The sequence below is a fragment of the Fringilla coelebs genome (assembly GCF_963513975.1).
Source record: "Fringilla coelebs genome assembly, chromosome: 3".
In the NCBI taxonomy this organism is placed as follows: domain Eukaryota; kingdom Metazoa; phylum Chordata; class Aves; order Passeriformes; family Fringillidae; genus Fringilla; species Fringilla coelebs.
This window is the reverse complement of record NC_140030.1, coordinates 6511984-6532787: the sequence shown is the minus strand read 5'-3', so window position 1 is coordinate 6532787 and position 20804 is coordinate 6511984. Positions and strand designations below refer to the sequence as shown.

At 42.1% G+C, this 20804-nt stretch overlaps 1 protein-coding gene across 2 annotated transcripts in view; it reads left to right on the top strand.

Moving 5' to 3' along the window:
* The first annotated feature begins 4925 nt into the window (after positions 1 to 4925).
* The window catches only part of RCAN2 (regulator of calcineurin 2), an 82117-nt gene continuing 66238 nt past the window's right edge, over positions 4926 to 20804 (top strand). Inside the window, exons 1-2 of one of the 2 annotated variants that reach the window (XM_084203523.1) lie at positions 4926 to 4995; positions 12634 to 12860. In XM_084203523.1, the coding sequence (XP_084059649.1) occupies positions 12636 to 12860 (225 nt within the window). In that variant the 5' untranslated portion in view covers positions 4926 to 4995; positions 12634 to 12635. Of the gene's footprint in view, positions 4996 to 6154; positions 6258 to 12633; positions 12861 to 20804 lie in introns of those variants that run through there. The other variant, XM_084203522.1, reaches the window with a different exon arrangement.

Genomic DNA, 20804 nt, shown 5'->3' with positions numbered 1-20804 from the left:
CTTCTCTGGGCAATCTGTGTCAGGGCCTCACCACCCTCATACGGAAGAATTTCTTCCCAATACTTAATTTAACCCAGCCTTCCTTCAGCTTAAGGCCCTTTTCCTTGTTCTACCACTCCATGCCCCTAACAGAAGTCCCTCTCCAGCTCTCTTGTAGCTCCTTTAGCTGCTGGAAGCTCTCTCTAGGGCTCCACACTTGCCTGACCCCCACACACCAGATTTGGAGAGAACAGACATCCTGGCTGGAGCATGTGCTTCCCTGCATATACAAGCCCCAAAGGAAACAGCTCTGCTCCATGATCAACCTGCTCATGGAGTAATGTGTACAAGGGCACTACAGGCACTGAAATTTTACAACAGGTAGAGGATAGCCTCCTTTCCAGCTGGAATTTTTCATTTGTGCAATTATTATTCCTGTACCCAGAATGATGTAAAATGATCTGTAGATAAAAAGCAAGAAGAGGCAGTGTTTGCTTTGCACATTTTTGCTTTTCTCTGTAATATGTTGCAGCTAAGCTGCTCTGCAGTTGCTGAGCACACACAGACACTGGAGAGGTGTTGAGGCAATGTTGTCTCACTGCCCTGAGTGCCTGGGTGATAAACCAGCAGATGAAGTTCAGCAGTGATAAGTGCAAAGCAATGCACAGGGGAAAAATAACCCCAACCACACACTGGTTCCAGCACTGCAGGAGATCTGGAGACAGAAGTGGAGAGCCCTCTGGAAATGTCAGTGTGGGGCTAGGAAGTGGTCAAAAAGGGAAACAATGTTAAAAATCAGTAGCTCCCCCCTTAGATGATGAGGAGACCCCCAGAGTCATTGGACTCTTTAGCCCAGATGCCCAGTTATTCAAAATCCCTTGGCCAGACAGCTCTTCTATTCCAGACCCAGCAAAATTCAACAGTCATTTTAGCAGAATCAAAGATTCAAAGTAGTGTTTTCTTGTAAAATTAGATAGGCTAGAGAGGATGGTAATAAAGTCTCCCAGTGAAGACAGAGAAAACCACATAAAATTTAAAAAGGAGAGCTGAAGGAAAATCCAATTAAAGGCTAGAAAGTAATCACAGAATAGTTTGGAAGGAACCTATAAGATCATCTTGTTCCAACCCCTGCCATGGGCAGGGACACCTTCCACTAGACCAGGTTGCTCCAGTCTGGCCTTGAACACTTCCAGGGATGGAGAATCTACATCCTTCTCTGAGCAACCTGTGCCAAGGCTTCTACAGCTTCACAGGGAAGAATTTCTTCCTAATATCTAATCTAAACCTGCCCTCTTCCTTCATCTGAAGTCAATCCACCTTTGTCCTATGATGATGGTGAGAAGGTATAAACAATAAATTTACTGCCTCTATAACAAAGGAACGCTTAAGTCTTGAAATTGTTTTTACACAGCGAAGAACTATCCTGTCACAGCACATTGTGGAAAGCAAAACCACAAATGGGTTCAAAAAAAGTCAAAAACTGCTAGAGAACAGGACCACTGGTAGCTACTAAGTGGATTAACTTGTATTAAACCATGACTTCCAGAAATCCCTACCTCCCTAGTTGCTGGAATATTATAAGGTAAATAAGAGAACATAGGGCCTATTTTTACACTGATTTACTAAGCATTCAGTCTTGGCTGCTGGAGACAAAAGACAAAGCTAGATGGATCCAACTGTGTTTTTTATCTTCTAAAAAAGTAACAGAAACAATCAAGATTATAATGCTGACAGAGTCAACATTAATTTTACTTGCTTTATTCATTCTAATCTCCAGACTCAGCCATTTGCAAGAAATCATAATCCATATCTGGCCAAAGAATTTGAGATTATCCCAGTAAGCAGAAATGTAAAAGATGAAGCATTGACTTTTTCAGCATCTACAGATTTTCAGGCATTACTTACTTGTTTCTACTAAAAAAGGGAAATTTGTCACCAGAACGTCTTGCAAAGGCTGCAGGACTTAGCCAGGGTTTGTATTTTGATGATCAGAAATCAAGGTAACATTGTCAGGGGGCAAAATCTTTTGGTTTCAGTGCTTCAGTTTTGTTGAAATTCTCTGTGTCTGCTTCAGCATACTTGAGAGGCCACTTTTGCTTACAGATTAAATCTGGAGATGGGAAGCAGGTGCAGACTGAAGATAATGAGCAGCTCAGGATTTGGAGGAGACGGGCTAAGCCTGTGCTCTGGGATATCAGTAACAAACTCCCACTCAGTTCTGTGGGATGAGCTCACAGCACTGCTTGTGGATCCTGCAAGTAGCAGCTGTTTTATCACCTCCTTGGGTATCCTTTCCAGAATTACAGCTTCCTCCAGGTTTTGGCACTCTGCAACTGCTTGGGCTGTGGGAAGATGGCCACAGCCTTTAAGAGGCATGGCCTAAACAGCTCTGGGGTGAAGGGTGGGACTCCACAAAAGACTTTCTCTCAATTGCTCTTATCCTATTACTTTTGCAGTACCATTTTTACATGCCTAAATAATAAATTATTTAGACATGTAATAATAGAAATCTTTAATGCTTATAACAGGGGATATTAAAATCCTGCAATTGCTGCCATTCTTATTATTATCTGCTTTGAAGGGCATTTCACTGCAATCAGTGAAATGTAGGGTTTTTTCCCCTTCATCTTAGCAATAGTGCCCGGATGCATATAAACCCAAAGGGCTGACCTTGGCTTTCCTGATTTTTCCTGAACATGAGTTGGTTAACTTGCTTTCAAAACTGCAGAGATTCCTATTTTACCACAAGGAAAACACATGCTAGGGCAGCTTCATCACAATGGAAACATCCTTCCCAATATGAGAATTAATAAAAATTGAGACATAAGATACAGTAAAGGGGATGGAGATAAGAAGATACAAGGAAATTGTATAACATAAAATGCAGGACAGAAAAAGCCCAGTGGATGCTCTTCCTTCTCAGAATATTAAAATAACACATCATGCAAAGGGAACATACATAAATGGAGACAAAGGAAAATATCCTACCAGGTTTAATTCCCAAAACAAAAACCAACAAGCAGATAATTTGATTTAAAACCTGATTAGTTTATATAGTGACAACTGTGGTTCCATAGCTTGCTTACTGTTCTGCATAATGCCTAAAGCAGTAAGATCATGGTCAGGGATCAATATTTTAGACACAAGGACAAATCAATGAAAATAATAATTACTATTATAAGTTGCCTATTATACATTTAAAAATAAAAGTAGAACTGAAGCAGAAACCCTGAAAGGTATCAAGGCATAAGTCACTCCTTAGTTAAGGGACCAGGAAGAAACTCCTCTGTTGCAAGTACAGCAATCTCCAGCGCATTGCTCTTTGCTGTCTGCAGAGATGAGGTGGGATACACTATTGATTTCATTCTTCACACTATTTATTTTCTGCTATTATTGGAAAGTGCTGCTATAAATGGCACACATCTTTTTATATATCTTTTAACTAATGGAGAATTATTCCTTACATAGATTTTTATAGGGTATTTAATAATTACATGGGAGTCTTCTAGTTCTTCATTACATTCTATAGATTTTCAAAGCCATCTTTACAAAAACCTATTTAGGTTTCTGTAGCACCCTATTGATTAAATCCCTTTGTATTACATTCCAAAGAGAAGAGACCACATTAAATCAGTGTTAGCCTCAGATGCGCAGCTGGAAGAGAGAAAATAGCCCTTCTTTTAATAAAACGTGCCTTGGGGGCATCTAAGGGCTTTCTCTTCTTTTTAAAATCATGACCAGCATCAGCCTTTTACTCTTGTAAATGTGACTTTCCTTTAGAGCCCTACAAATACTTCTTCTGGTCTGGCATCACCTGTAGTGGGGAGATACCCCTGATTCACCTGTTAGCCTGAAGATCTGGCTCCATCCCCATTGGAGCTCATTCCAAAGGACAGTTTGGGTGTTGGTGGTCAGAGGGGGAAATGGTCTTGGGAATTCCATCCTCCAGAGTAATTAAGACCCCTGCAACATCACCACAGGAGGGCCTGAGGAGCTGTCACTAAAACCATGGCCAGGTGCCCTGGCACTGTGAGGATGTCCATCCCACCCCACCTCTCTCCTACCTTATCCCATCACCCCTTCTCACTCTATTCTGTCCCATCCCACCCCACCCCTACCCCATCTCTCCTCACTTCCATTCCATTCCATTCCATTCCATTCCATTCCATTCCATTCCATTCCATTCCATTCCATTCCATTCCATTCCACTCCACTCCACTCCTTCCCATTCCATCCCATCCCACCCCACCTCTCCCCTACCTTACCTTACTCCAACCATCCCACCCCTCTTCACTCCCATTCCAACCCATCCTGTATGTCCCTACCCCATCCCATCTTACCCCACCTCTCCTCTCCCCTACCCTAAGCCATGCCATGCCATGCCATGCCATGCCATGCCATGCCATGCCATGCCATGCCATGCCATGCCATGCCATGCCATGCCATGCCATCTGACTTCACCCAATCCCACCTCACCCTCAGGGTGGGGGCACGGACACCTTGAGGGAGAGCAGCTTTACCACGAGGACGCAAACACGGCCTGGTTCCTACCGCTCCCTGTGTGCTCGGGTGTCATGAGCTCCCGCTCTGGCTCACCTGTGTCCCCCCACTGCCCTGCGTCCCTCCCGCCTGTCCCTACACACCTGCCACTTGTCCTCGGTCATCCCTTGTCCCCACACATCCCCTGCCCGGCTCCACTGGCCCCACTCGTCTGTCCCCGTGCCCTCTCCTCTGTGCCCTGTCCCCTCACGGGCCCCGCCGGTCACCGATTCCCGGAGGGTCGCCGTGGGAGCTGGGGGCGTGACCGGGTTGTGGGAGGCGGGACCAGCGCGCTTTTCGCGTTCTCATTGGTGGCGCCTCCTGCCTGTTTAGGCGGGAGCGTTGCTGATTGGGCCGCCCCGTCCTCCACCTTGGCGGGCGCGGCGCGGCGCGGCGCGGGGCGCGCTGAGGGAGCGTTGGGAGCGGAGTGAGGCGGACTCCGGGCGGGCAGGGAAGGGAAGGGCGAGCGAGCCGCAGGTAAGGGCACGGCCGCCTCCCCAGGGGCTCCTTCCCCGCCGGGGCCGCAGCGCTGTCCGGCAGACCTGGGTTATGCAACCGCCCCGCGGTCCTGCCCCGGCGCCGCGCTGCCCTCGGGGCTCCTTCCCCCCGCGGCTCTCCGGGCGCGGGGGATGCGCGGCGAGCCCGCGGCCGCCCCTCGGGAGGGATTGGGGCCGGGGCCGGTGTCTCCCCCGGTGGGATGCGGAGGAGCTTGTGAGGAGGGATGGGGAATGGGAAGGGGGTTTGCGGCCGTGCTGGGAGCAGGTCGGGGTCGCAGCGATGCGGACCCGGACAGGGCGCTCGGGCAGCTTCGGGCAGGACTGCGCCGGGAGCCCTGAGAGACGCTTTTCTCGGGATGCTTTAAACTTGGCTTCTCTAGCCGAGGAGGAATGGTTTTGAAGTGAAAGAAGGTTGGTTTATATTAAATACTGGGAATAAGTTCTTTACTGTGAGGCTGGTGAGGCACTGGCAGAGGTTGCCCAGAGAAAATATGAATGCCCCATCCCTGGAAGTGTCCAAGGCCAGATTGCATGGGGCTTGGAGCAACCTGGGATAGTGGAAGGTGTTCCTGCCCATGGCAGGGTGTTGGAACGAGATGGTTTTTAATATCCCTTACAACCCAAACCATTCTGTGATTCCGTGATCCCAAGCCAATATCATTTAATGCTTATGTAATAGATAGCTCTCCAAACTTGCTAGTTTGGTTTTTTATTTTCCCCTCACCTCTCCTATTCTTTTGTACCTCTATAAAAGATTGTTTTCCTTTATTTCTTGAGTTTGGAGTTTAATGAAAGTTCCTAAAACAAATGTATAGTAAGTTTATACTGCTGAAAGAAATCATATAAATGAGAATTGTAGTTTAATCAGGGGTTATACTTTACACCAGCTTCTGTCTTTGGCTTTCAAGTTTTGTCCTTGGAAATGGTTTGGTCTTCTAGCTAGTTAGAGGGGCTGCCCTGATGAAAAGGAAAACTCCTATTTTATGAAAATACATTATTAGTGTAGAGAAACTGCTGCATTTATCTTGCAGTGAAGCTAAATGATATGGTTGCCCATCATTCTTGTACAGATGGAGGTCTGAATACTGTGAGAATGTCAAACATTACTGAAAACTGCTAACACTTATCAGTGAACAAGGACAGAAGAAGATTTTCTGTAGATGATCATCTCTGTTAACTGTCTTTGGTACCTTTCACAGCAGAATCTGTCCTATCCTCCTTAAACTTCCATGAAGTTTTCAGGTGTGTGATTCAGTTTGTCTGTCCCCTACCAAGTATTGTTTGTGTTCAGAGTCAGTAGCTTGGTTTGTCACTGTTTGTGTTGAAAATGTTTGTCATTGCGTTGGAGTAATTAATGAAATAATTTATAAATTACTTGATTGTGCTAGTAGGAAATCCTCTCAGAGGAGGAAACTGAAATGTTATTCCAAGTCATCATTGTGTCCGGAGTGTCTTGTAGGAGTTAAGCCCTGTGGGTAGCTCCTGCTGTAGATAGCCCTGGGTGAGATTTGGGGCACAGTTCTGAATTTCAGGTTCCAGGCTGGAGGGCTGCTGAACGAGTGTTCCACTGACCCCTGTGTGAGGTGACAGCTCTGGCTGAAGGCTGGTGACGCTCTAATGCTGTGTGCCCCTTATGAAACGGGCTTGCTTTAAATAGATTAGCATAGAGGCCAAGTGAAGGTGATCAGGAGGCTTGTTCTGCTTTCTTTGTGTTTGGGGAGGTTTTTCTTTTTTTTTGGTTCTTTGAATACTTTAATGTTGCCATGGTTACTGTAGTGCCCAACTGATTGAAGCTCAGCTTCTTGACTTTAAGAACAGCACAGGGAATCTTCCTGCCTGGTGCTGGCTGCTCCAAAGTATCACCTTCCTGTTGTGCAGTGGCACTAGAATTTTGGCTTGGTTGGGTTCACCAGTGCCTCCTGGATTGTTTTCTCCAGTGCTGGAGATGCAGATGCTCAGCAAGGCCATGCCAGAGTCCCTTTGTGGTCTCAGGATACATCCCTGGCGTGGGAGGCAGAGCTGAACCTTCAGTGTGATGTGCATGTCTTGGACTGCTTGAGCTGACCAGTCCTGCTTTAGAGGAATAAAACTGAATAGTCCCTTTGGATGTTAAAAGCTTCCAAAAATAGTTCCCAAGTCTCAGCTAAATTTAATGCGGCTAGAATGTCAATGGAAAGGATTAGAACATTTGGGATTTGCACCAGTTAGCATTTAGAAAAAAAAAAAAAAAATTAAAATCCTCTTCCTCATATCTGCCACTTTTGTGAGAGGAAAAGTGGAGATTGGCACTATTTTTGTGTGGTGCTCACCAAGCTGGAGCTCAAATGTGAGTGGACTTCCCTATACTGATAATTTTGATTCCTGTAAGGGAATTTGCCCAGGTGGGAGATCAGGGTGAAGGCTGTGGGAGGGGGTCACTGCAGTCCTTCTTGCTTTTGAGGCTGCAAAGGTTCATTAATCCTGTCATGTGAGGTCTGGTTCTGCTCTTTCTAATTAAGTAAAAAGCCTCTATTTAAGTCCGTAGGAGCTTTCCACAGGGAAGAATTAGCACCATTAAAAATAATGCTCATCTCCAGTGTTCATTGTGCAGAATGGAATGAAATTCCAGTAAGTTACTCTGTGACCTTCCCTGATACATTTGTGCTTTCTGATAGAGCCTTCCGTGTGGGGTCAGTTGGATTCAGCAGGAGATCCAGCCCTAGGCTGACACCACTGAAATTGGTGGCTATGCTACTGTAAAGTCAGTGAATATTTTAAGTAAAAAATTATTCTTTCAGTAAAATCTTATTCACTGGGTTTGCTTTCCCCCTTCCTGTCTCTCCTCTGCCTTTGAATTATGGTAAAAATTGCTTTTTTGGGGCTTTTTTTTTCAATAGGAGCCAAGATGGAATCCCTGCACTTCTCCTGGACCCTTCTACAAAAGCAACTGCAACTTTTCTTCCTTTGTTTTTTTTCCTCCAAATTTTCTTAATTCCTGCAGATTATGGTTTCCAGGTTTGCACTCAGGACTCAATAATACTTCTAGTTTATAGTGATTATATTTAAAGCTTCTATTTGTAACGTTTTGTTTGCTTTATTCTATTTTTAGTCATGTTGTTTGTCATGGCAAGAAGTGTTTAATAAAAAAAAGTAAAGTTTCCTAGTGATTTCAAGAGATATGTGCCTGTTTCTTGATGTCCCTCAGGGATTCTTTTTAAAAACTCTAAAGACAGGGAAATGTTCACCAAGGAAATGCTTTGTTATTTCCATGAAAACAGTGGATAAATTTATAAATGCCTAGTGATATAGAAGACATTGGTCCATTCAGACACTTCATGTCCTCAAATTGTCTTAATTCAATACAATTTCTGCTGAAAGTTTTGGCTCTGCAGGGATCTGACTTCATAAGAAGATGTACATCTTTGCCCTTTCAGTTTTATACTGAATAAGTGTAATTTTTCAAAGAGAAACTTCAGTGAACTACTGCTGTTTTCCAGTGAATATAATTTTCTGCTGGCCTCTGTTAATTTTAATTAGAGGTGTACTGTGTCTAAAAATAGTGAGGTAACAGAATGAACACAGAGCTCCCACTTGGAATCTCTACAGAGATTCTGGTCACAGCGTCTCCAGTGCTGAACACTGACATGACCTGATCTGTGCCAGTGGGAAGGGTGTTTGCCTTGTGTTTGGAGCCATCCCAAATTAGAAACCTTTGCACACCTGGACCACAGGAGGAGAAATTTATATTAACCCATGTCAGAGTGAAGTGATGTGCGTAGGGTCTGGGAGGGAAGTGGCTGCTGTGGTTCTCCAAGGGTTAAAATAGCAGCACTCTTGAGGTTCTCATTCTCTGAGATGTGTTAAAGTTGAGGGTCCAAACCTTACATGAAATTCAGAAGTAACACAGATAACGTTCAGGTGTGCTTTAAATAAAGGGAATAAATGGATGTGGCAAGTGCTCAGCTTTAGCTGGAGGTTCCATGAAGTTGTTTGGCTCAGGTTTGAATCTGCCTCAGTGTCTCAGACTTTTCAGGGAGACAATCCTGACAGAGTTTGCTGTCATGATCCCAGGTAAGATTTTGGATAATTTCGCATTAATGTTGGTTCTGGATACTGCCTATATTGGTGTATAATTTTTTTTTTTAATGGCATTGCCCCTTTTTTTGAAATTCTATGTGGCAACTTCTGGTATCTCAAGTATTTGTAAAATCTGATTTGGGAGGGGAGAAGCAAATCATAACTTTATTTGAATTCATTGCATTTTAAAATGAAGGTAAGTTCAGGGGTTTGTTTTTAATATAAAAAGGATCCTAAGGGGATGAAATTAACTAATTTTGTTAGAAGCTCTGGAAAGGAGCTTTAACATAAATGGGAATGTGATCCAGTAATTGTATTATCGTAACATAAAAGATTACTTTTAATTTGGCTTATTTTATATGGAAATCCAGTTCATGGATGATACATGACTTACAGTTAATTGTTTTAAGAGATTTGAAATGAAAATTCTTTTGTTCTAAATTAGTTGAATAATTGGAAAGAGCATTTATTTTTTTTGTCAGAGGACTGCCTGAAGTGGCTAAATAATTTCAAAGAAGCCACAGAACACTACCAACAACATGATACCTGAGGCTTCAGGTTTGACAAACATAATAAAGGATATGTAATTATGATTTTTTACATATATATATATATATATATGTAAATTTTTGTATGTGTAACATTATTCACAATATGGAAAAATGTAAGATTTCCATCTTATGCCTGAGGATAACTTCTGATTGAAGCCTGCTAACAAATGTTGATTCAAGTATGTTTGTCCCTTCTGATTATCATTGAGCTCAGGCTCATAGGCAGTTTATTTCTGTTGGGGAACATGCATGTGAACATGTGGGGGAACATATTCTTAGTGAGGTTTCTGTTTTAACTGTGGTGCTGTGCTTTCTATGGTGCAATGCATGGCAAAAGAAAATCAGTGGAACAACAGTTACTACTCCATACAGGTGTTCTTAACTATCATAAATTGGGCAGAGGATTTAGGAATCATGTATAAGTTGACTTGCTAATGGAGGAAGCACTAATCAAAACTCTGATTGTATCTTAAGAGTAGAAGATGCACAAACATTTACCTGCAAGTGTGGGAGAAGAGCTGGCCAAAAGCCTGTGAGACAGTGACTTTCTTAAAAAGGCTTGGCCAATACCCAAGTCCTGCTGGGCAAAAATGTCTTAATAATTGGCTGGAAAAAAAGAATCAAGTTTTTCAAGTTTTTCCTATCCAAGAGCTCTAGCAGAGCAAGACTACTGTCACATGATGTAAATATTTATTAATTTCTCATCCTGGCTGCTACAGCATATGCTCATTTTGTTGTTCGTTAAAAACCTGAGCTTCTTGGTTGTAACTTAAAATCCTGTTCTGTTTTGCTGTTTGTCATAGTGGTTTTGCTGAATTCCTAACTGAAGAGATTTCCTATGTAGTATTTTATTATAATATGGCTCTCCCAGGAGAGAAAAATAAACAACTGTTTAGTGAGGAAGCCTGTAGACTTCTGACTTCTGTCAATAGACTGAGATTCTTTGCTTCTCTGCACAATTAGCCTTGTTATGCTTTGGGAAAGAAGATATGAAACTTGTTAGCTTTAACATTATAATCCAGATTCCTACAACTCTAGCATGTCCAGTGTAACTCTCAGATGGTCAGTGTCTTCCCTGGCTGCACATTGTTTGCCTGTTGTGAATGAAATTCTTCCCACAGCCTGGCACAAGTCTGCTCTGCCATGTAAATTGTGTTTTGTAACGCTGGGCTTGAGGTTCATTTCCATAAACCTAATGACACAAGCTAGACATGATGACAAACATGCTTAGAGATGATTGTTTTTGGAGGAGATAATTTATTAAAGCTTTTTGCTAGAGAAAATACTGCATTCTGATGTGAAGTTTCTGGCTGCTATGAGGATTTCTTTCCAGTATTTCCCTGGATGTGCTTACCATGAAATGTGCAGTAACACAAGGCTTAAGTGAGTTGGTTCAAATACCAGAGGCAATGTTGCTGTGAGGGTGAGCTCTCCTACACTAATATGTACTTGTAGCCATCTCTTCTGCCATTTTTTTCAGGCTTCCTCTTTCCAATCAGCATTTCATTTCTAAACTGAAATTAGTTGGAGGTAGTTGTGCTAGTATTAGGCCGAGCTGCTGAAAGCAAAGTGTGTATTTGATAGCCTGAAAACCCATCCTCAGGTTAACAGAGTACTTTTGAGCATGGCTTCAGCTTGTGTACTTGAGAACTTCTGTCATTAGCTCTGAGACTCCAGCAATAACAATTACTGATATTTCCATAACCTTATGTTATGGGATGATGTGCTCTGTCATCATCCAAATCTCATTTCAGAGCAGAGGTTATATGAAAGGCACAGCCATGGCAAATTAGCTCCATAATTTAGCTTTACTGAGATTAAGTGTAATAAACCCATATGGTTTAATTTTGGACAGCAGTTCTATATAGTGTGTTTGAGCTAATATTTACAGCTATTTATAGAGAATAGCAAGTATGCAAGAGAGCAAGGGCAGAGCAGAACAGATGAGCACTTTATGTAACTCTCTAAATGCTTGTGCTATGAGGAAAAGCAGCTAATGATTGCATATTGTTATTGAAAGAAACAAATAAAAGGGAATGGATTATTATCCAGTAAACTTCTAGTTAACTTACTGGGGCTCTCTAGATGCAATAAGTTGATGTCTACTAAGGACTGCTAAATACCTGATTAAATACTAATTAACGCACTGATCATTAATTGGACCTTGACTTACTCCCCTTGGCTGGCATGAAGCTTTCTCTCATAACAGCAATAGTGATACCATTTAATGTATGGGCTCTTTATGTGTGCCCATCATTTTGTATGCCTTAAAATTACCTTTCTCTATCGATGCATTTGGGATAAAGGCTCCAAAATCAGCAGGACTTTCCTAAAAGTGCTGAAAGCCATCCTGAGTCCACTCTTCCCTTAGCTTTATTTGCTACCTATTGTGATGAAGATGCAAAGAAATTGCTAATGGGCTTTGAAAACCAGCCTAAGTTCTGTACTTAAACTGTAGAAAAAATTGGCTGTGTTCTGTGTAGCAGAGATGTGTCTTGGTTGTACTGATTTTTGATGTTGCTGTGTTCATGCTCCTTTCCATAAGGGTCTTTTGTTTTGTTGTTTTTTTCTTGAAGCCTGGTCTAAATTTCAAACTTATTTTCAAAGTTCTTCTTACCCTCAGCATTGTGCTTCCTGAGTTGGCTGCAGACTCAGAAGCACCAGCAGCCTTCCCAGTAACAAACATGGTTCTTTTAAACCCAAGTACATCACAGTGTTTTCTCATAGGGCAAGGGGCCCGTAAGTAGTGTCTCTTCTGCTTGTGTTCAGAAGCTTGTACTGGCATGTTTAGGCCTTTTCTGTGCTAATAAATGAAATTAAAGCCCCTGTTTGAACCTTGGTGAGACCGGTCTCAGTGCCTTGTGTCAGAGGCCAATTGCTGCCTTGGATTTGTGTGAAATTTACTTTGTACAAACAGCCCCCAGACTTAAAAATCTCAGGGTTACCTTGTGGATGTGGAGCATAAAAATACATTGTGTAACTGTGTGATGTTATCTTCTCTGTGCTGCCAGGGATGAGGGGAGATTCTTACTTCTTTGGAATGCGGGGCCTTGGCCAGTATGGCTGCATCCCGGAGGATGGAGGACAGTTCCTGCTCTACTCTATCAATGGAGACAATGGCCTGAAGAGATGTTTTGCAGAGGAAGATTTTCATGAAATAATTGATTTCAACGATCTCCCAAATTCTCTCTTCGCCTGCAATGTTCACCAGTCTGTGTTTGAGGATGAGGACAGTAAGGTACATTGTCTGTTTCCAAATTTTCCCTGTAGGAGAAACCTATGTTTTAAATCTGTTTATTGCTGTCAGTGAAAGTTTTATCTGTTTCATGCAAAGAAACCCGATCACAAATATGACTTCTTTCTAAGGTGACAGCAGTATTCTGCTTTGACATTTATTTCAAGAGCTTAAAAGCCTTTTTGTCAGCTGAGGTCAACAAAAAAACGGGGGGGTTTTGTTGAGATTTGCAGAATAGTGAAATGGAGGTTTGTGTCTTCATAGCAACCTTGGCTGCAGGGATGGTGAGAATAGCAAAGTCAAATATGTGATTGCTGCTCCTGCTTGCTGATCACAGATCACTGAGATGGGAGGCTGCCTTTCTGTATTTTCTCCCAGAATTAAAGAATCCTTAGGTTGGCAAAGACCTTTAAGATTGAGTCCAACCATTAGCCCAGCACTAAAAGACACTAAACTGTGTCCCTAAGTGCCACATGTACACATCTTTTAAACCCCTCCAGGGCTGGTGACTCAACCCCTTCTCTGGGCAGCCTGTTCCAATGCTTGACAAGCCTTTTGGTGGATAATTTTTTCCTAATATCCAAGCTAAACCTCCCCTGGCATGCCTTGAGACCTTTTCCTTATGTCTTACTGATTGCTAAGAGACCACCACCTGCCTCACTCCAACCTCCTTTCATGTACTTGCAGAGAAGAGAGATAAGGTCTGATGTGTTTTAAATTATCAGTAATACTGTGTTCTCACTGTCATTCACTTCAGATTTTCTAGATAAAAACACATGAGAAACTTCATGGTAATGTTTTGAACTCTGCAATTAATCTAAAACAGTGTTGAGAACAACATGATCTTTAGATAATAATAATAACAAAAAATCAACTCTTGTTGTTCAGTTGCTGTTTCTTAGTCTAGTACTATTTCTGACTGAGACTTCAAGAATGTAAAACTGAGAGCTTGGGGCTTTATTGTCTCATTAAATGAGTCTGAGCTAATTGTTATAAACGCATCTCAAGCTACTTGAGTGTCCTGTTCAGAATTTTCAATTCAGAAACAAGCTGGCAGTGGTACAGTGGGTTTTGCCTGAAACTCTCTGAGGTACCCAGATAAAACTACAAAATCACTGGGACCAGAGCTAGCCAGAATGGACAAAGACTTTTTAGTGGGAGGATTTCCAGATAAAAGAGGAAGAATAAAACAAGATTTCTAAGGATACAGGCTCCCTGTTAAAGGTACTGAAAGTGATGTCTGGTGAGGCTGTACAAGTGGAATTATTTGGGTTTTGTTTTTTTAGGCATTTTTGTCTTCTGTAATAATGTCTTGTGTATGTTTGAGTAATATGGATTAGTGCTGCAATATAAGCTTTAAAATGGGCATTTATATATTCCAAATTCTGCACTCTAAATTGCAATTTTGAAAATGAGTTCCCTATTTTATTGAACAGGCCTTTTGCTATTAAGCATCTTGAATTTACATTCTGCCATTTTCCAGAATTTTCTTACCATCTGGTAATGAACTTGACTAAAGTTGAAGAGGTCTGAAAGCCCAGTTTTAAAGGGAGAAAACAGAAGCCCACCTGGAAGTAGAAAATCTGTTTACCCTGCAGAGATTCTATCCCCACTTGCTCCTGAGCTTTCTCTTTGGAGAGCTGCATTCTGGTATTTAGCTGATGGCTTAGTTAGAAAATGGAATGGGTGATTATGTAAGTATGTGGGATAGCAGTCCCCAAAGACTTGCAGGACTTAAGGATGTGTCTTAAGAATAGCAGCTGGGTTGTGGAGGTGGATGTTCTGTGCCACGTGCGGGTCTGTGAACGCCCTGTGCCTGCTGTGGGTTGAAGCTCTGTTTGCAGGTAAGTGGTTACTCCTCTAAGTCTCTACTTAACGAGATGGGATTACCTTCAGATTTCTCATTAAATACAAGAACCTGGGGAGTTGATGATGGTTTTTATTATTCCTGTAGAAATGTCCTTGTGATTATGTTCCCAGTTGATTAATATCCATAATCCTTTCTATTAATAACTGTTGCTGCAAGATAAGAGCACACATGAATTCAAAATAAAAATATTGTCAAGTTGCTAAGCTAAATTTAAAAATCTCACATGATCACTATTCATAAATGGTGCTAACAATCATATCTTCAATTATATATTGACCCAAAGTATATGTAATGGTATGCTAAGCTTCTAAAAAGCATGTACTACAGTAATGGTTATATCTGAAATTGTTTAGTTGTGGTGTTCATTCTGCAGAAAGTAAAGCTATTTGTAATGTATTTTTTACTTTTATTCTTGACCTGCACTTTTAGGAGTAAAGTGAAGGGATGATTGGAAGTTACAAGTTAGCTAGTAAAGGGAGCCAGAGAAGGCCCTCATTGTAAATGGCTGGTTTGATTTGATGTGGAAAGTTCTGAGCAGCTTTAGCATGGAACAGCATTAAAGTAAAGAATTTTACTTTAGTAAAGAAAAGTAAAGAACCCTGTCAGTTCTAAAGTTGCATTATCTAAGGTGCCCAAGGGGTCAAATGTCAAGTTCAAACTTCTAACACACTGTGATATCTAAGCAATGCACTCCCTAAAGACAGGTTTTAATTGGAAGGCATTTAACTCCTTTATATCAGATACAGGGTAAATTCCAGATTGTGCTGGAATGTGGACTTGCAGCAGCTACTGGCAGCATATACACCTGTGCTGGGGATAAGCTGATTTGGTTTGTTCTGAGTCCTGTGTCAGAAATACCCTTTCACCAGTGCTGTGTGTCTACAATCCCTCTTAGAAGGGATTCAGTCTCCTGTCAAAAGCAATGATGGCACCTGCAGGGAGCTGAGTTTGGGTGTTCATTCTCTGAAGGTCAGGAATTCTGGCAGCTGAAGGCCGTGTCCTTTGCAGGGAAGACACAGGCTTGGGTTTTCTCCTTGCTGACACCCTGAGGTCTCACTATCCCAAACCTGAAGAGTTGTGGACTCTGGGATCTGAAGATGAGTTTGCCATCAGGCTTCAAGGAAGCTGCTTGAACTGACTGCCCTGAAACACTGAAGAAAAGGGGAATATAGATTAATGCTACCTACAGCTGATCTTGCTTCAGTAAGAGTGCCTCTGGTCAAAAAATATTTCCCTACCTTCCGGGCTGTGTTCCTGGAAAGAAACATTGGACCAGGAGAATGCCCTGGGTTGATATTACGGGCATTTAAGGATTTGTGCAGGATATTTTAGTGTTTTAGCAGCTTCAGAAGGATAGCAGCTTGCTATAGCTGAGGGGAGGTGGCTTTGCTTATCTCCACTCCCATCATGGACAGCCTTCTTCTAATGGAAAATGAAATTGTATCTTCTTTACACTGTGCTCAAAATACAGAGCTTTTTAGTTCCTAAAATCCAGCAAAGGTGTGCAGAAGATTATCCAACAGGATAATCTGTTGCTAAGCTGGGATCACATTCGGTTGTGCCCCTGTCACTGTCCTGTGTTCTGATCATTTGTTTTGGCATAAAGCTGTTAATGCTAGGGGCAGATTAATTTGGTGTTTTGGAGTGTACAGCACTGACTTGGTTGGGTCATGGAAGTCTGACTGTAAAGCAAAAAAGTAAAATTATGCCTTAACCCTGGGTTTTGTCACATTCATTGGACTATTTATGTGTGAGCAAGATACGGCAAAATTGAGACTTATTTTTGGCTGGTAGTGTGACTGAATGGGAGGTGCTGCTCCTTTTAGCTTTCCTGATGAAGCAAGTGTGTTGGTGAGCCAAAGGCCATGACTCTGATAACTCCTGAGGGTGGACATCTGAGTGTTTCAGCAATTAATTGCTACCCATAGCCCTTAAACTCTGGCTGGTAACTCTTTTGTTGTGCTTTTATGATGCATGTTTCGCTGTTTGTAAAACCAACCTTTCTGTTCAGTGACTCCAGCTTCCTTCAGGCTGAGGTTGGTAAACACACTGTCAAAGTGAAGCATCTTTGTCTCTTACCATGTTTTCTTCAGATGCTGTAGTGCCTCAGGAGGCACTTACCCAAAGCTAATAATATTCATTATTAGAATATGTTTTCATGAGGGAAGGATGTGTTTCCTCCAGCGTTTTAGAAGCTGCATGCTCCTTTTTTTATCATTCTTTGGGCTCAAATCAGAAGGAGCACCAGGAAGGAGCTTGACTGTTATATTTCAGATAAAGAAGGGTTCGTCAATTTCTGAGCATTTTAGTTATGGTGAAGCTGCCTAGGCAGTGATAGCCAAAGTCCACCAAGTGTTTTTTCTTGCCAATGTAATCTAAGCCAATAGGAGATACTTTTGTTATTTCTGCATGAGAAAATACTGAACAAATGTTTCCAGTTCTGGAATTTCCAGCATGAGGAAGATGTAGACATACTGGAGCGAGGTCACAGAGATGAAGGGATGGGAGCCTGTCTGCTCTGAAGAAAGGCCAAGGGAGCTGTGCCTGTTGAGCTGGAGAAGGCTCAGGTGGATCTGAGCAGTGTGTGTGAACCCCTGAAGACAGGGTGCCAACAGGACTGATCCAGACTCTTCAGTAGTGCCAAGTGCCCGGAGCAGAGGCCACGGGCATCCACTGAAATGCAGGAGGTTCCCTCTGAACATCAGGAAACATTTTTTATTGTGGCAGTGATACCACAGGGTGTCCAGGCAGGTGGTGCAGTCTGTCTCTCCCCATGGAGATACTCTAAACTGTCTGGACATGGTCCTGGGTAACTGAGCTCTAGCTGACCCTGCTTGAGCCAGGGTTGTGTTGGAAAGGTTGACCCTCGGGGTCCTTTCCAACCTCCTCCAATCTGTGATTCTGTGAACATTTCTTGAAGTGTATACTAATTCTTCTGAGGCAGAGGGCCAGTGTGGGAATGCAAGACTGGGGAGTGAAGGTGATTAAAAGTGCATTTTCTGCATCGAGAGCTTAATGGAGGTGGGGTGGGGCAGTAAGGAGAAAAGTCAAACTAACAGTACAATGGAAAAGATAATCCTATTTTAATAGAAGGACTTTACTATGAAAACAATTACTATTTTCATGAGGGATTCTTTCACATTACAACTTTATTTACATATATTGGATGATTGCTTGTTCTTACTGCAGAAGCCTCTGTTAGACTTCCTCTGACTTTTTATTTTTTAAGATGTATTATTGAACTTGGATCCTGAAAAATATTTAAGGCTCCCTCAGGTGGGTGCTGAAATATTTGTCCAAGGGTGATGCTTTAAGAGCTCTTACTTATAAAGGCTTTTTTCCCTTTGTACTTGCATTCAGATTTCTCAACAAAGCCCATTTTCATGCTGCTATTTTTATTTTTAAGGTTCAGTGAAAGACACTGGACTGCTCACTGGTGTGCTGTGTTGTCTTTAACTTTTATATGTTAATTCTGGAACTGAAACTTTCTGCTGATGCTTTGACTGAAGCAGATAATTGAAAAGTGTCTGTTCTGTGCTCCTTTTAAACAAAGGGGAGCCAGTGTGTCTGCTGCCATGTGTGAAATGTTTCTTCAGTTCCCTTTTCCTACAGGCTAATTCAAGATGATGCTCTGGGAGGCTCTAGGCAGGATGTGTGTCTGCAGGGGAAGGAAAATCTGTTCCTTTTGACTTGAGTTTTAAGCATCTAGATTGTGAAGTCAGAAACTCTTTGTTCATATTACGTCACTGAAGCCTCTAGGTGTTGAGTCATCATTATATTTAGAGGATGGCACACTTCTTTTTAGTCTAATATTAGTATTCAAGCCTGGACCCAGTGGAAGGTCACCCTAGCAAAGATGAAGTCAGGCTCCAAGGCTGGAAAGGAATGCAGGCTTCACTTTGCCTTCCTGGTACACTTGCTGTTGCTTTGTTTTACTTTCAGTTTTTCTACCTTTTAAGGTTGGTGCTGGTTGATATGATAACGTTATCAGAAGCTGCTGCTTGAAGCAGACTGTGCCTCATGCTGTGGAATCTACCTACTTTTCTTTGTCCTGCTTTATTAATGGGATGAGTGTTATCCCTGTCATTCTGTGAAAATGGAAGTGTTTCTTTACTATGCTCTGTCTGTGCATCTAATAAAATAGAAATACAGAGAACTTGCAAAGAGTGGCTGCAGGAGCAGTGTCCTTCATGAATCACAGTTGCCGCCGGGAATCCTATTTTGCACTTTTCCCTCGGTGCTTGTTTGCAGATAGCCAAGCACTGCTTTTTTTGTATGCACTTTTGGAATCACTAAAATAAAGCTTTAGGAGGCTGTTCTTGCTTTAAGAAATATGCAGTCTGACGTTCATTTTCTATTGCATTTTTTTTTCTGTAACTAATTTCAAATACTTCTCCTATGAACCATCTCTGAGCAATACAGTGTTTTGTCTGAAAACACCCTTGATCCTCCATGCTCTGCATCTGATATTCCATCTGACTGCTGGAGTGGTAAGCCTGATTTTTTCAGCCTCATTATGCACATTCTCTCTACAACTGAAAGAAGCTGTTGATATTTAGCCTTAAAATGGCCTTAAACCAAAGGGAGGGTAGGTTGACATTAGATATTAAGAAATTCTTTACTGTGAGAGTGATGAGGCCCTGACACAGGTTACCAAGAGGTGTGAATGCCCCATCCCTGGAAGTGTTCAAGGCCAGCTTGGTTGGAGCTTGGAGCAGCCTGGTCTAGTAGAAGGTGTTCCTACCCATGACAGGGACTGGAACTAGATCATCTTTTTAGATCCTTCCCAACTCAAGCTATTCTACAATTCTGCATTTGTCCTTCATAAGCTTCCCTTTTACCCCATGGTGTAGCTGCTTGTAATCCAGCTCTGTGTGGGCACATGGAATGGGATGGGGTGTCACAGCTCCTCCCTGTAGCTGTTGTTCCTGTGCTTTCCTCACAGGTCAGGTGTGAGTTCTGTTGAGGAGCTCCAATAAGAAAAGCAGTAACTTCATGAAGCTGGATGTACTGTAGCATATGAACTCTCTAAACATGATTTGCAGTAAGATCCACAAAGCATCTCAGTGTCTGGAACTCCTTTGGTCTCAAGCCACAGTAACCATAAGGAACTGAGGTTTTATTGGAGAAGGGGAAGTAGGCAAGTTCACCTTCAATGACATTTGGGATCTGTTGAGTATTCATTGTGGTTCAGAGGCAGAAAATGAGTTAATTTTGATTGGTGTGTTTTGCATATTCAGAATGTCAATGCATATTTATAAGGAGATGATTTAAGGCTGTTCTTGTAGCTCTTAACAAGACAACTTGCATTTATGTATGTATATAGGGTCTGATGGTAATTTCCTCTGAGGTGATCTGCAGAATTTCCAAAGGAGCTGTAAGGAGTTGTCAGTGTAGTTTAGGCATTCCTTCCATCTTCTCTTGGGTTTTTCTGGAGATGAAGCTGTTAGCATGCAGGAATTACTCAGCTCTGAATATTTCTCAATTGCGTCAATATTCTGCTCTGAAAATGTAGTTTGGTGTTTTTGTGGTGCTGCTGGTGTTGTTTTCTTTTTAAACAAAAAAAACTCCTCAACCAACCAAAAAGTTAGTAACAAGTATTTCTGGGTCTGAAAGGCCACTGTTTGTCATGTGGGTGCTGTCTAATAATTGTTACAGTACTTGAGGTTATTTTCCCATCCATGCACAGTGTTCTTGGTAGCACAAGTGCCCCTGTTTCAATGGGAGAACGTGCCTGGCAAAAAACCAACTGGGTTAAAGGTAGGCCTGTATTCCTTGCAGCTGAAATCTGAAGTAGTGCTTCAAAGCATTTAACTATACTAGTTGTTTGTAAATTACAAAAATAACCTGATTAATGTTCTTTCCAGAACACACAAGACAGCAGTTACTGTCTGCTTTTTAAATTTGGAAACGTACTTTTTTCCTTTAAGAGCAACTATGGAAAAATTCTTCTAGTGTTGGCTTTCTGTGGCTGTGTTCTACTCTGCAGTCTAGAGGGAATGTGTTATCTCAGACCAGGATGGGTGGGAAATCTTTCCTGGGAAAGGACCATTCAGGGTATTTCCTTTTTTTTTTTC